Source organism: Chaetura pelagica, unplaced genomic scaffold, assembly GCF_000747805.2.
Source record: "Chaetura pelagica isolate M959 unplaced genomic scaffold, ChaPel_1.0 scaffold90, whole genome shotgun sequence".
Taxonomy (NCBI): Eukaryota; Metazoa; Chordata; class Aves; order Apodiformes; family Apodidae; genus Chaetura; species Chaetura pelagica.
Genome location: NW_009953496.1, coordinates 12,318,082 through 12,331,372, shown reverse-complemented (window position 1 = coordinate 12,331,372; position 13,291 = coordinate 12,318,082). Strand labels below are relative to the sequence as shown.

The 13,291-nt window shown below is 35.8% G+C and overlaps 1 protein-coding gene across 1 annotated transcript in view; it reads right to left on the bottom strand.

Moving 5' to 3' along the window:
* The window catches only part of MYT1L (myelin transcription factor 1-like), a 135,079-nt gene that overhangs the window by 72,729 nt on the left and 49,059 nt on the right, over nt 1–13,291 (bottom strand). Inside the window, exons 5-7 of the mRNA XM_009999169.1 lie at nt 7,872–8,843; nt 3,119–3,253; nt 525–615 (exon numbers count right to left, since the gene is read on the bottom strand). Coding sequence (XP_009997471.1) covers nt 525–615; nt 3,119–3,253; nt 7,872–8,843 — 1,198 coding nt within the window. The remainder of the gene's footprint in view (nt 1–524; nt 616–3,118; nt 3,254–7,871; nt 8,844–13,291) is intronic.

Here is a 13,291-nt window from a genome sequence, read left to right as displayed (position 1 = left end):
GATTTTGGGGTCAAGACTATGGGCAGCAGGAAACTGCTGAAAAACTCTTATAATGTCTAAGTACTTAAAATGCCATTTTCTGTGTCTTAAAAAATAATTTTTAGGAACAAAGTGGACTTTTCATACACTACTGAATAATCCCTGAAGACAGTAAAGTGTGGGAACATTGTGGGAACAAGAACATTGCCCTAGTCCCGCTGATGTTGGCAGACTCTTCTTTCTTCCTGAGATACATCCATAAGAATGTTTAGTACCACTGCTTTTCAGTTAAAATTGAAATAAAAAGGAAAAAAACAAAAGCACCCAAAAAAGGAAACAAATGCACACTCATTCTCCTCAGAAAATATATGAATAAACATTACTCTTTAAAATGGATAAAGCACATGAAGCACCATCGGTCAATCTTAAGAACAAAACAGTGACACACACACTCACGCCCCCCTCCCCACCAGTGGACTGCTAGAAGGGCTGCAGTTTGGAGGCACTGTTCCCTCTAGATTGGTGTCCAGCGACGGCGTCCTTACCTTCGGTGGGAATTCCTGTTGCTATTTACGTGGCCCCGGCCTGTGCAGCCTGGTGTAGGACACTTAAGAACATTTTCATGCATGGCAAGAACTTGACAAGGAGAGTAAGAGAAAACAGCAGAGTATGAAAACAAGAAAAAAAAAAAAATCAAATCCCAGTATATTTGAAACCATTTTAAAACAAAGCAGGATTCATTAACAACCAGCATTCCTCAAAATACACGTGACACACATAGCTAATAAAGCTTGATGAGGGAAGTATTGTGACCCTATGCTCATTAACACAGGGTAACAGGAAAGTTATGAAGGTTACAGAACCTATAAACAAACACATCTCTGGTGCAACAGAGAAGCAGAAGACTTCCAACATCTTCCTCGTACAAAAACACCGAGCAAAGATCAGCTCAACAGTAAAGTGTGAGCTAGCAACAGCCCAATACAAAATTATGGACTAGAAAAATTGTTCCAGAAAGTGTATGCATTCATAATGCATAGCTTTATACAGACAGTATCAAACTCAAGAGCTGAAAATCTGCTCTCAAGTTATACTGGTAGAATGCTGCATTATTTGAAACACACCTCAGTACAACCCTAAATGGAATTTAACCCTAACTGTAAGATGGCCCAATTGAGCTAGGGGCCAGTTCTGGCCACTTCCACATAGATATATAATTCATATCTATACAACAAGCAGAAATGGTTCTTTAATTTTTACTTGTATTGTCTACAGATATGAAAAATGCAGAATTTTTACTAAAGACTAAAAACAAGCACTTGAAAAACTGAGGGATGGGGGGCGGGGAAAGAAAAAGAAAACTAATAAAAAAGAAATAAGTGGTACAAGCTTAAGCAGGTAGACTTACATCTGCATCCATTGCAAGTTGGATGGAAAACTTATTCCCAAGACTGCTTAGAGCAGTACCCCTCCAAATCATAAAGCTCATGCTATGAAGTGCCCAATTACCAAGAACTTTTTGGGAACACTGAAGAGTTTTGTATGATACCAGACAGCTGAATCCATGTCTCAGAGCTGGATGGCAGTCCATCACTCTAAGGAAGAAGGTCATCCAGCCCTTACAAAATTCAGGTTTTCTCATACAAGAACTAGCCTGGAAGCCTGTATTTAGTTCTCACTCAAAAAAAAAAAATAAATATAATACAATCAGTGAATTCCTTGACTGAGTTAAGAACTGAATAAAAGCTGTTCAGAGACTTGAGAATTTAGCCACATATACTGATTAACAGATAACCATCATCATCACTCCATCATCAGTGCACTGAAATGTGTATAGATGCAAAAGCTTTACTCTGAAATTCCTAGTATTCAAAGCTGTTCTTGAAACATGCTTCACAAAGCCAACATCACAGGAAGAAAATAAAAAGATGAGCTCACCTTTTTCATTTTAGTAGGTACAAGAGCATGCAAACAGTTTAAAGCTATATTCTTCTTTGATTTACAAAGTGTTGTAAAAAGCCTTTTATTTACCATTTGTAGAAAGGAGAACTTTGAGCGACTGAATAAATATTTGTGTTTCAGAAAATTACAGGGTCTTGCAAAGCAGAGAAATTACTCTATTTCTTCTACTGTACTCAGAGATCAACCAAGCTACCACAAAGCTTCCTAAAGCATTTCCTCACTACTTTACTTCTGGAAGAAGCCATTCTGACATGAGAGGGGATACTTTTTATGTCTGTCATTCTTGGTGTGCCGAGTTACTTCTGTTTTTCTGTCCTTCAGAATCTACTTTCCTTTAGCCCTGACTGTCTGTATAGTATTTTCCTTAGGCCGTTGTATATCTTTTGACCTTAGATCTGTAAGTGTTGCTGGACATAGGGGATTCTAGGTGTGCAGGTTTCAATGGAAAATTCCACTTTAAAATTGGTGTGAAAGAGAACTGGAACTTAGTTAGATGTTTGCCTGGTGTAAATAAACATAAAGCATTTAACTTCAACAGAGCTATCCTGATTCCAGCAGTCAGGGAGGTGACTTCCAGAAACAGGGCCCTGTGTCTTCAGGTGAATATCTATCAGCTTATATGGGTGAACATCCTTTGCAAAGAATCTGCTGACATGGAAGGAAATTCCACCCATGTAACTGACAGGGGAGTATTACTAAAAGTCCTGAGTTGTATAACTAAATGAACAGCCAAATAGTTATTTTTAATAATATAAGTTGAATATAAACTATATTTAAGACACAACAAGGACAAAGGAAAGGGGTGCAAGTTTTTCAAGTAGAATTATTCCTGTACAGTACAACAGGGACAGCTGATGTGACAACAGCACACAGAAGTAAAAGCAGTGCACATCTTCTGGGAACCTTTTTCTCTGTTGACTGAATACATCTATTTAAAAATAACTTAGCATTCCTAAAATCAAAGAATACAGCTTTAAAAGTTGTTCTTTCAGTGAAAAAGTTAGTAGAGAATGGAAATGATGAAATAAAGGAAAAAGTATAACACAGAACAATTGACTAAGTTGAGACAAACCATACTGAAAAATGAAATTATTTTTTTAAATAAAAGGTTTTAAAAGCATGCTAGAAAAATCTTTGTAGCTTTATCCCCAGTTTCCATGAAACAATGTGAACTTACTTTCTGGAGGGACCCTATCTTTGTGTGGGCATCCTGACAAACTGCGGTGATGGGGGTAAAGCCCCGTTACATGGCCAGTTCCATCACACCCAGGGGTAGGACATTTGCTCTCTTTCTTTTCTGTTCTTGAGGGATCTATAATTTACAACAAATGTGTCAAGTGAATCATGCTTTTCACATTTCTGTAAGAAGGTTAATTTAATAATGTCATTTACTCTTTGGTAAATGCTCTTATGAAAAGTAGAAGAAAAAAAACCAAACAAAACAAGAAACAACCCTTCTCCTTCTTAACACAGTTCTGACACTTACAACCCATTATCTTCTTTTCAGACTGGAGGCTCCTATGATCACACCAATATCCATTCACAGTGACTGGAAAGTGACCTTTTTATAGCAAAGCCATAACATTGTCAATCAATGTTCTGTTGGCAAGCATGAGCTCAAGGGTGTAAGATCATTTGGAAACTGTTTAGTTGGAGTCTCCCTTCTTTACATTCTTATTTGCCTGATGTACTAAGGTCTGCAAATGTATTGCCATAGAACTTCAGTGTCTTGAGAGTAGCAAACCCAGCTCTTTCGCATAGTGATTCTATGAATCAGCACAAACAAACCTCTTTTCTAAGAATCATCGAGGAGATGAGACTTGTTTTCTTAAAATTCTTTATGAAGAAATTATGGAAATATTCCTTTGTCTGGAATAAATTATGGTGGGGTAAACTCTGTAATCAGAATTACTTGTATTAAGTATTGCTTGCAGTGTAAATACGGGTCATTACAAACATGCATATGTAATGCTTGAATATTTATATGCTTAAAAGGTTAATGATCTTTTAGAATCTTGTTGGATCTATTGTCTACAAATCAATGAAAAGTCTAAATAGATGTTTTTTTCAACAAAATAATGTTTTCTGCCAATAATGGAGTGGAACTGCTGGTGAGATTAATCGTGAACTAGAACTTTCTCATACTTCGTCAGCTTGTTTCCTTTAACAGAACATATGTAAAATAAGATCCCTACCCTTCCAGCCCAGTGCATTATACAAATTGCAACTTATAATCTTGAACACAGTTTCCAGATTTTGGAGACTATCTGATTTTCACATTAGTATTAAAGAAATAAAATTCAGGATACATCAACTGCTGCCATTTTGGTTCAAGGTGAACCAACATCCCCCTTCCATTTTTTCAGTCCATCCTCCTTTCAACATTTAATCTGAGCTATCCTCATTTAAGTATTTTCAGTTGCTCTTGTCATTACTCTGCTTCAGTATTTATGCGTTCACCTCTGGAAAATTAAGATTTTGCTACTTGTTTTCCATTAAGTCTTTCTTTACATTAAATTTTATCCCAGCTTCAACAAACGCAACCGTCAGTACAATCAGTGGAAAATTCAGCACTTGCACAACTTCATATACAACCCATGTTTTTCAGCATGAATCAATGCAATCCAGAGTTCACATTCAGTTGTGGACTTATTTTTCCTTGATTTTACTCTAGTAGCTTATTTTTATATATATATATTTATATGTATACACACACATATACACACACACTTTAACACTCCAAGTTCTTCCGAAACATCTTCATTTTAGAGAAATTCTTTAGCTCAATGTAATGACTCTCCATGTGTGAAATCCATTCTAAATTTTAATATGGTATTTAAACATTGTATTTTGCAAATGGAATCCCGAATTATGAAAGTTCTATTTTATTTAACCTGCATGTTGACTCTAGAACATGGTTATTTGCTTCATGCTCTTTAATGATAAATACACATACAAATCTATCTACAAAGTGCTATACAGTTATCACAACACTCCTGGAAATACCGGAATCTTATATGTCAGGAAATTCAAATAAAGAGATCAAGAAGTTAAACCCAAGGCCACAGAAGGAGCAAATATCAGAGGAGGGACTTGAATTCCTGCCAGATAGGCCTGTGCTGAGACCACTAGAACAGGAAGCCCACAACTGCATACATACACAATTCTAAGCGACTCTTCATGTCAAGTACTTTAAGATGTGTAAAAGTATTAGATAAGTGAATAAGTAATGTAAATGAAATATAAAAAATGTAAATATAACAATATCCAAGGACTGCAAAAAAATGTAGATGATTAATAGACCATAATGGCTTTTTAGAGGCTTTCAACTAGAGGAATTTTAGCTAATCCACATTGTGAGTACTCCACCAAAGTCAATGAAGGTATTCTAATTTAGAGTAGCTGAGGATCCGGACACTCACATCCTACAGTGTCAAGGAAATCCTCCTCTGTATTAAAGTCTATGCTATAAAGTTATAGCATGTATCAGATCCTTAAGAGCCCTTATGGTCTCATGAGTCAGAAAAGATGCTGTATACTATTCTTAATGAATTCAAAACTTGTATTAAATCGTACTTGCACAATTTCCCATTGCTTTTAATGGAAGACATTTGACTAAACTTTCCACAACTTCAAACGAAACAACCGATACTCTTTTGTAAATCCTTGTCTGGTAACTGGGAGAAATATTGCATAGTTTTATTTAATTCTGTAACCTTTCTTCACTTGTTGCCACAATGGGAGTATTGCCTGAGTGAAGGTTGTCAGAGGACTCAAAAGGTTTTAAGGTTCATAAATTTTAGAAGTAAGCCAATTTAGAAGGCTTTAAATGGCAGGAAAAAATGGTTAGTGGTCCCTTGACAGTTGTTTCAGTAATCTCTGAAAGCAGAACTCATGAAGCCAGGAGGTAGTCCTCAGTGAAAACTTGTGTATCTTAAAAGCTCCACTTAACCATATCATACATCTCTGTGGTTATCTCTTCCAGGAATATCTGGAAGATAGTATGTGAGTTGGGAACATACCATATAAGCAACTGTCTTTTTTAAAGCGTCCTCTCTCATCAACTACCATAATATCTCCTCTGTTTTTTAAAAGAAGGAAGGAGTATTTTTTTTCCTTTCTGCCTTTATTAAAAGAGCATAAAAGGATCAATTCCACAAACTTTCTTGATTGAAATTACCACAATACTTAGTCCCTGGCTGGGGTTTGGACCTATTATTAATTCAGCCTGTATCTCCCAAGAGACAGGATGGTTCAATGAAGTTCTAGAATTTACTACAATAGGAAGTCTGAACTTTAGTTAGCATCCAAAAGTACGTAGTCTTTTTGGAGACAGTAGATCTATATGCGTAAATGCCTTCCCAGACATACATAGACTGGAAAGACTGGACAACACCAGAGTTAAAAAGCTCTTAAAAATTAATATTGGTTTGTCATGTTTTCTGTGGTTTTATTAAAGACATATTAAAAGGGAAATCTACCTACAATAGGTCATATGCAAAAAAACATTTAGCACAACACCCACATGGCTATGCAGTAACACACTAAGTAACGCTGTCTTCCCCAAATACCCAAAGTTACTACAGCACTCACTGGACTACAGATCTGTGTTTAAAACAAACAAAATATAACTAAAATACATTGCAGAAGACTGTTTGAGAACAGCCATTTCCATGCTTTTCTAAAAGATTGGCCATTATGTTTCTTTGAGCCTTTCAAGAAAAGATCAAAACCTTTCTTGGACCAAGATGTGGTCTGCCTACCTGACTGTCACAGACAGATCTTAGGGTATTACTCTTTCAAAACAGGGATTTATAAAAAGGACAAAATGCCCACCATCTCAGTTGTAGAAAGAAAACCAGACATTTTCATAACAAATATAAGATGAACCCAGTCCCTACTTAGCATCTCCCAAAAAATATAATTTCCTCAACTTCCACTAAAGTCAATGGGAATTAGGGGTGTTCAATTAATCTCAGGAGGTATTGAACACTTTATACAACATGGCCCTACGTGTATAGATGTAGACACATTGAAGAGGGGTGTGGTAATATAAACAGACCATCACCATGATAATCCCGTAAATTAAAAAGCATTCTAAAGGTAATCTTTAGTCTGTTTTTTTTTCTTTTCTTTTTCTTTTTTCTTTTTTTCTTTTCTTTTTCTTTTGTATTGAATTATGGTCAAGGCAGCACCTTAACTGTTTCCACAATGGAATGAAACTAGTGAAGTGGAATGCACATAAGAAAGAAATTGCTATTGATCTCAGCCCAGGCCACACCATGCCTTGCATAGCAAATGGTTTCCATTACCTTACTATCTTAAGATAATTAATGTGCAGTCACTGCCCCTATCTCATGTTATCGGTCATTCTGATACTGTTCAATTTCTATCAGGCAATTCTACATTTTAGATGGGAGAGGCTTCATCAATAACTGTCATTTGATGATAATTTTATAAATCACAATGCCACCTACCCAATCCAATCTGTAAAATATGCACTTCGTAGCTGATTGACTATCTGCTACATAAAACCCCACTCTCCAATATATTTTGCAACATGATTATCTTTGTTTTTTTTTATTTATTGCTATGAAATATATTCAAAACTTGAGAAAAATCTTTGCCTCTTTCAACATGATCTCTTATTTATTTTGTTTCCCTGAAAAGTTGTGTTGTTTTTTTTTTTTTATTTAGCCAAATAATAAGCATTGAAATACTGTACATGTTTCTAGCAATGCAGAATGAATTATTTCATTTTATAATTGCAGCATGATGCTATTTTACAATCATGCCATACTTATACAATTTAAATAAAGTTCCCATTTGTGGAATTAGTAACTTCATTTCAGAAATCTATGCAAAACGTAACACATTAGCTCACAGTTTCTCATGACATAACATACGGTATATAGAAATATTACCTTTACCATAATATGGCTTTTTGACATGGCCGTCACTGGGTTTAGGCTTCCTGTCATCTCCAGAAAGGTGTCTTGGAGACTGTTCCTCAAATGATCTCATATTATCCCTCCTTCCAGCTTCCACTGCCATTTTTTCTCTCATGGCTTTTGCTCTCTCAGTTTCCAAAGCAATTGCTTTCTCAAGCAAGGATAAGTTACCTTTTGTCATGTCAAACACTTCTTCAGACCTATCTGAAGTAATAGAGGTGGTATCATCGTCTCTTTCATGACAACCATCCTCCTTTGCACAGCTAGAAAAAGTCCTAGATCTGGGGCTCAACTGTTCTTCGAGCCTCATTAGGTTCATCATATCAGAGTAATTCCGGTCTGTTGTTCTTCCTTGGAAGTCATCTTCTTGCCTTACATGTTGACGAGTGTTCATGTTTTGTTGTTGGTTTCTTTCCTGTGGGTTTGTCTCACTGAGTTTCCTAGCCAGATCAAAACACTGGTTCCTTAAGCACTCCAAACTGCTGAGACACACCTCTTCATCACTCTCCTCCACCATTTTTTCCGTAAGTCCATTGTTCACAGGCTTCCCTAGCATTACAAAGTTCATATTCCTATTATCTTGCTGTGAAGTATTGTCTGCATAATTTCTGTCATTAATGTTTTCTGAAAGCACTACACCATGTCCTTGTGCTAATAATTTAAGGGAGTCCACTGTTTCCCTAACAACATCACTGTCTAAGTCTAAACTCAGCTCACTTTTCCGACCAATATTTTCATTTTTGTCACTATCATCTTCCAGACTATTAGATGTATTGCTGTTCATTTCCGATTCTGTCCTGGCTCTGTATGCTGCATCCTCTGCAATTTTGCCAAGATTTAACAATGACTTGGCCACCAGTTCATCGTAATTATCATACTCATCATTATTGTTATCGTCTTTTTCTGTGTCTTGCATTATTCGAGTATTGTGACAATTCATTTGATGGTCTTCTGCATAAAAAACAGAAACAAAGAAAGAAACAAAGAAAGAAAGAAAAAGGAAAAGAAAAGAAAAAAGTGGCTACAATTGGAACTGTTGTTGCAATCACATGGACAGAAAACAAACTGCATGTCAAATATTGTTAATCATACAGCAATTCTATAACACTAAGGCCCATGTGAAGTGAATTTCTGTGGTCCATGAGGATATTTTTATTTGCTATTCACATGAATTTCTTTCACAGAACTGGTAAGAAAAAGGCAATCAAAATGCTAATTACTACTACTGCTAAATGTTATGGCATAAATACTAATGCAACTCCTTTCACTTCTATATTTACAGTTTCATGGGGCTTATTACAATCATATTAGTAATGTGATATAATTGCCAAAGTTTCCAATTTTTCTCACTCCTGTATTTCCTGTAAATATGGTAGACAGCAAAGGAGTGAGTACTACCTAATTTATTCTGTTATTGACGAATGGCATTCACCAAAAGAGAAAGAATACACGCCAAGCAGGATATTGTGACTTTTTAAACTCCATACACACCATTAACACTAAATAGCCAGTAACTATGCACCAAGATTAAAACGGCATTTTACTTAGTGGATCCATCAGTAGAATTCAAAATCTCTCAGTTTACCTATGCAAACTGTGGAGAAGTAAGAATTTTTCGAGTTGTCATGTGAAAGGAAGATAGAAGCAATAATATGAACAATATAATTTTAAGTAAATAAACTAGCCCAAATGATATGATCATACATGTATGACAGGGTTGTTATCTACCGTCCTGTGTATTGTAACATGATGGTACAGAGTTACCACATCTTAGGAAGCTTTGTTTTATTAACTCTTGAATAATAGAGGGACAATGGAGTAAGATGGAGCCAAAGTGAGGCCCTGAGGGTGTGATTCATCTCACCTAACTTTAGACATAAGCAAGGCAGGCATCTATTCCCAAGGAAGCTATTCAGTGTTCCCATCCTTAGTCAGTAAGAGAAGCAGACACTTACAGGATACAGTCCACCTGACCTGGTTAAGATCTCTTCTTGAAGATAAAATTAATAACAACTAGAAGTGCCTGTTTCTCTTCATCAACAACAAAGGGACTCAAAGTAGATGCCTCCCTTAAAGATATCCATTTGGTCAGATGAATATCATCCAGAGAGCATTTTCTGATATCTCATCTTTACTCAGAAGTTACATTATTGTTAGACTCGTTCTTAAAACAGATGGACACTCATCATTATTCACAAATAAAAATCTCATATTTTGATAATCGACTACTCAAGCAGTATTTAAATGCTTTGCATCACAACTGGAAAAGAAAGTTCCTAAATCTGTCATTACACTGACATGCTAGGCCGCTTTTTCAGCTGGTGCAAATGGAAAGAAACAAGTAGAGCTAGGACAATTAACACCTGCTCAAGAGCTAGTCCATCAACTTCTGAGAGGTTCTTTTCAATTCAGATGTATTTTCAACACTGGTACACCTAAATATGTAGAATTTTCTAAAGTGTGACTTCTATGTTTTGTTTTAAACAAACCAAAATGTGAAATTTCAGGTAGCAGGTGGCTTGTCCACTGAAAAAACTATTTTTATCAAAAATTCTGTCATCAAAGTGTAAGTGCTACCTGAAATTTCACACATAAATCAGAGTTTTAAATACAAAGCTCAACAGCACAAAAATTAATATTCCAGCCACAAGATAGTATTCCTTCCACACAGTGGTTAGGGATCCTGGGATGATAGTAGGCTGTAGTTAAGCAGCAGAACTGGTAGATGACTATGCTACATCTAGGGAAAAAAAAATGCTTCAGTGGTAAAATGCTATATAATACGTATTATATACGTATATACGTATTATCTACTCTAATACAGTGGGAAGATAATTAATAGGGAAGGATGGATAGCATTTTTTCATTGCAAGATATTCTTAGTCAATAGGGGGTTACCTATTTATCATAAAAGGTGGCTTCATTTTAGTTGCTGTTGTTTTCAATATAATAATAATTAATTTTTATGTTTCACCCCTTCAAAAATCAAGTATATCAAAGTATCAAATTTCAGTGTAAAAGTAAGGAATGCCACTTACATTTCCTATTTGAAAAACTTCCATCTTGAATGACTGCATAGAAGTAGGCAGTTAAGGACTACTGTATGATTAGTTTGTGCTATTTGAAAAGCAAATGTTTTAATACACTGATAATAATTTTCTAAACTGAAATGTACACACAAATCCCATATTAATTTAAATATTAAAGATAAAACCCAATGCCAAGAAGACTGTTCAGTAGAAACTGTTGCTTTTATGGGGTGCTTCTTTTAACTACGTCTGATGGGCAGTCAGATGTAGCAGAAGGAACACCAAAGTAATTAAAGAAGCAGTGAGCTATAGCTCCAAAATTGCCAGTGCCTTCAAGTTTAGGATGAGATATCTACAAACACTGGTGAAATTGGTTCAAATCTAGATCCAACAGAATATTGAAATAAAGAATACGAAAAAACATATTTTCTCAAGCCATCTAGAGAACTCTTTAGGTATGCAGTGACTATTCCAGGCCAACTTCTCAAGTGTGAAGTTTCAGGGTTTGCTTTTTAAAAAAGGGGGTTTGTGTTTGCTTTTACATTAACGAGATGATCACCAATGGGAGGAATATGTTATACTTTGCCTCCACAACAGTGAAAAGTCAAAATATTAATCACGTACTGTATGAGAGAAGACAAGTACATTCCTTTTGAGTAGGTGAAGCTGGGTGAAAGCTGTAACTATAATATTTTTATTCTGTTTGTTTGCTTATATCCTTTTCAGTTCTCCTGCCCGTTCAGTCCTAAAAAGAAGAAAAAAAAAAAGGTGGTGGAGGAGAAGTAAGTGTAAAGCATGAATCCCAGATGAGAGAGGCAGGAAAACAAAATATTTTAATCAGGTTTTACTCCTCCTCTTTTATTTTTTGGCCTTTTCTTGAGTGTTTTTTTCTTAAACAACTGGTTTGCTCATGTTTTTATCTCCGTGCAGCAACTAATTTTAATGAAAAGGATATTTATGTATACTATGTCACCTCCTCAATGACAGTCAGTTGGATGCTAAGCTTGCTCTGGTGAAACCTGTGTCACTTGCTTATTTTACTGAAATTTTAAGTACTGAATTAGTTTGTGTACCAATTAAGGGTCTTCTGGAAAGTATGTTAGCCTAGCAGCTCTATGTGGACCTATGTGCCTTTTCTTTGATTCAGCTCCATAAAATCTAATCTTGCTTTCATTTCACATTTCTACACTTCCTAAGATTTAACCTTTAACCTGGTAACTACCTGTACACTGTGCTGTTTAATGGCTATTTGCTAAATGACTGCACAGCATATCATACTAAAACACCTATTCTACCCCTTACATACATTTTTTAACTAGTGACCCAAATTGCTGGGTTTTTATTTGGCGAAGAGGCTGAGTTTGTCTCATAAAGAAAAAAAGTTAAGCAGGCAAAATTATCATATAATGATAATTACGAATAGCAGGCAAAATTATCATATATCCTGTTTGTCTGTTACCTTCAGGGACAAGGAATATGAAACACAGTTTTAAAAGAACATCAGATTATTTTAGGCCTCATCCGCACAACATTATGAACATTTACCCATTTTTGATTGCCAAATTTGCTGTTTTTAACTCCCAGCTGATATAACAAATGACAGGAGGGAAGTGACAGTGAATAGTATGTGGAATAATTATAAAGAGCTGGAAGCCTTTTGCTGTCTCAACAGAAGTGCCCTCTTGTATTGCACTAATTACAAAAAAAAAAAAAAAAAGTAAATAATTTGATGTTTTTTGCACCTTTCATCCAAGGATCTCAAAGCACTTTACAAACATTATTTTTAAAAGCCTCACAACACCCCTGTGAGGTAGGTATTTTAACACCGTTTTACAGATGGGACATTGAGATACAGAGAAGTTGAGTGACTCTTTCCATGTCATACCAGGAGTCACTGGAGAGTAAGAACTACAGCCTCTCCGTCCTTGATTGTTTCCTCCCTTTGTTCCTACCATATCCATATGTAAACAATTTTTTCACAGAAGAAATGGCTTGCTGCTTTTAGTGTAGGGAGTCATGCAAAACAGCACCTTCTTTTCGAAAAGGAAAATATACAGCATTTAGTTTGAGAGATTCTGCAGAGAGAGGCAATGATACTTCAGTAACAGCACCTACATTCTGACCAAAGGACCATGACTTCAGAAGCAAGACTTTACAAATCTATGGTCTGTGTATCGAATTACTCATTTTTGCCCAAGCATGGGAGAACATGATGGCTAAGAAGTTGAATCTATATGTGGTCACACAAGCTTACTGCCCAGATGGATGGCTTCATTATCCAGGCAGCATTGCCTGTTTTAAAACACTGTACTGCTCTTGCTACAGTCACTTTTCAATTCCTAAGTGTGCAGCATATGATACTACTGGACA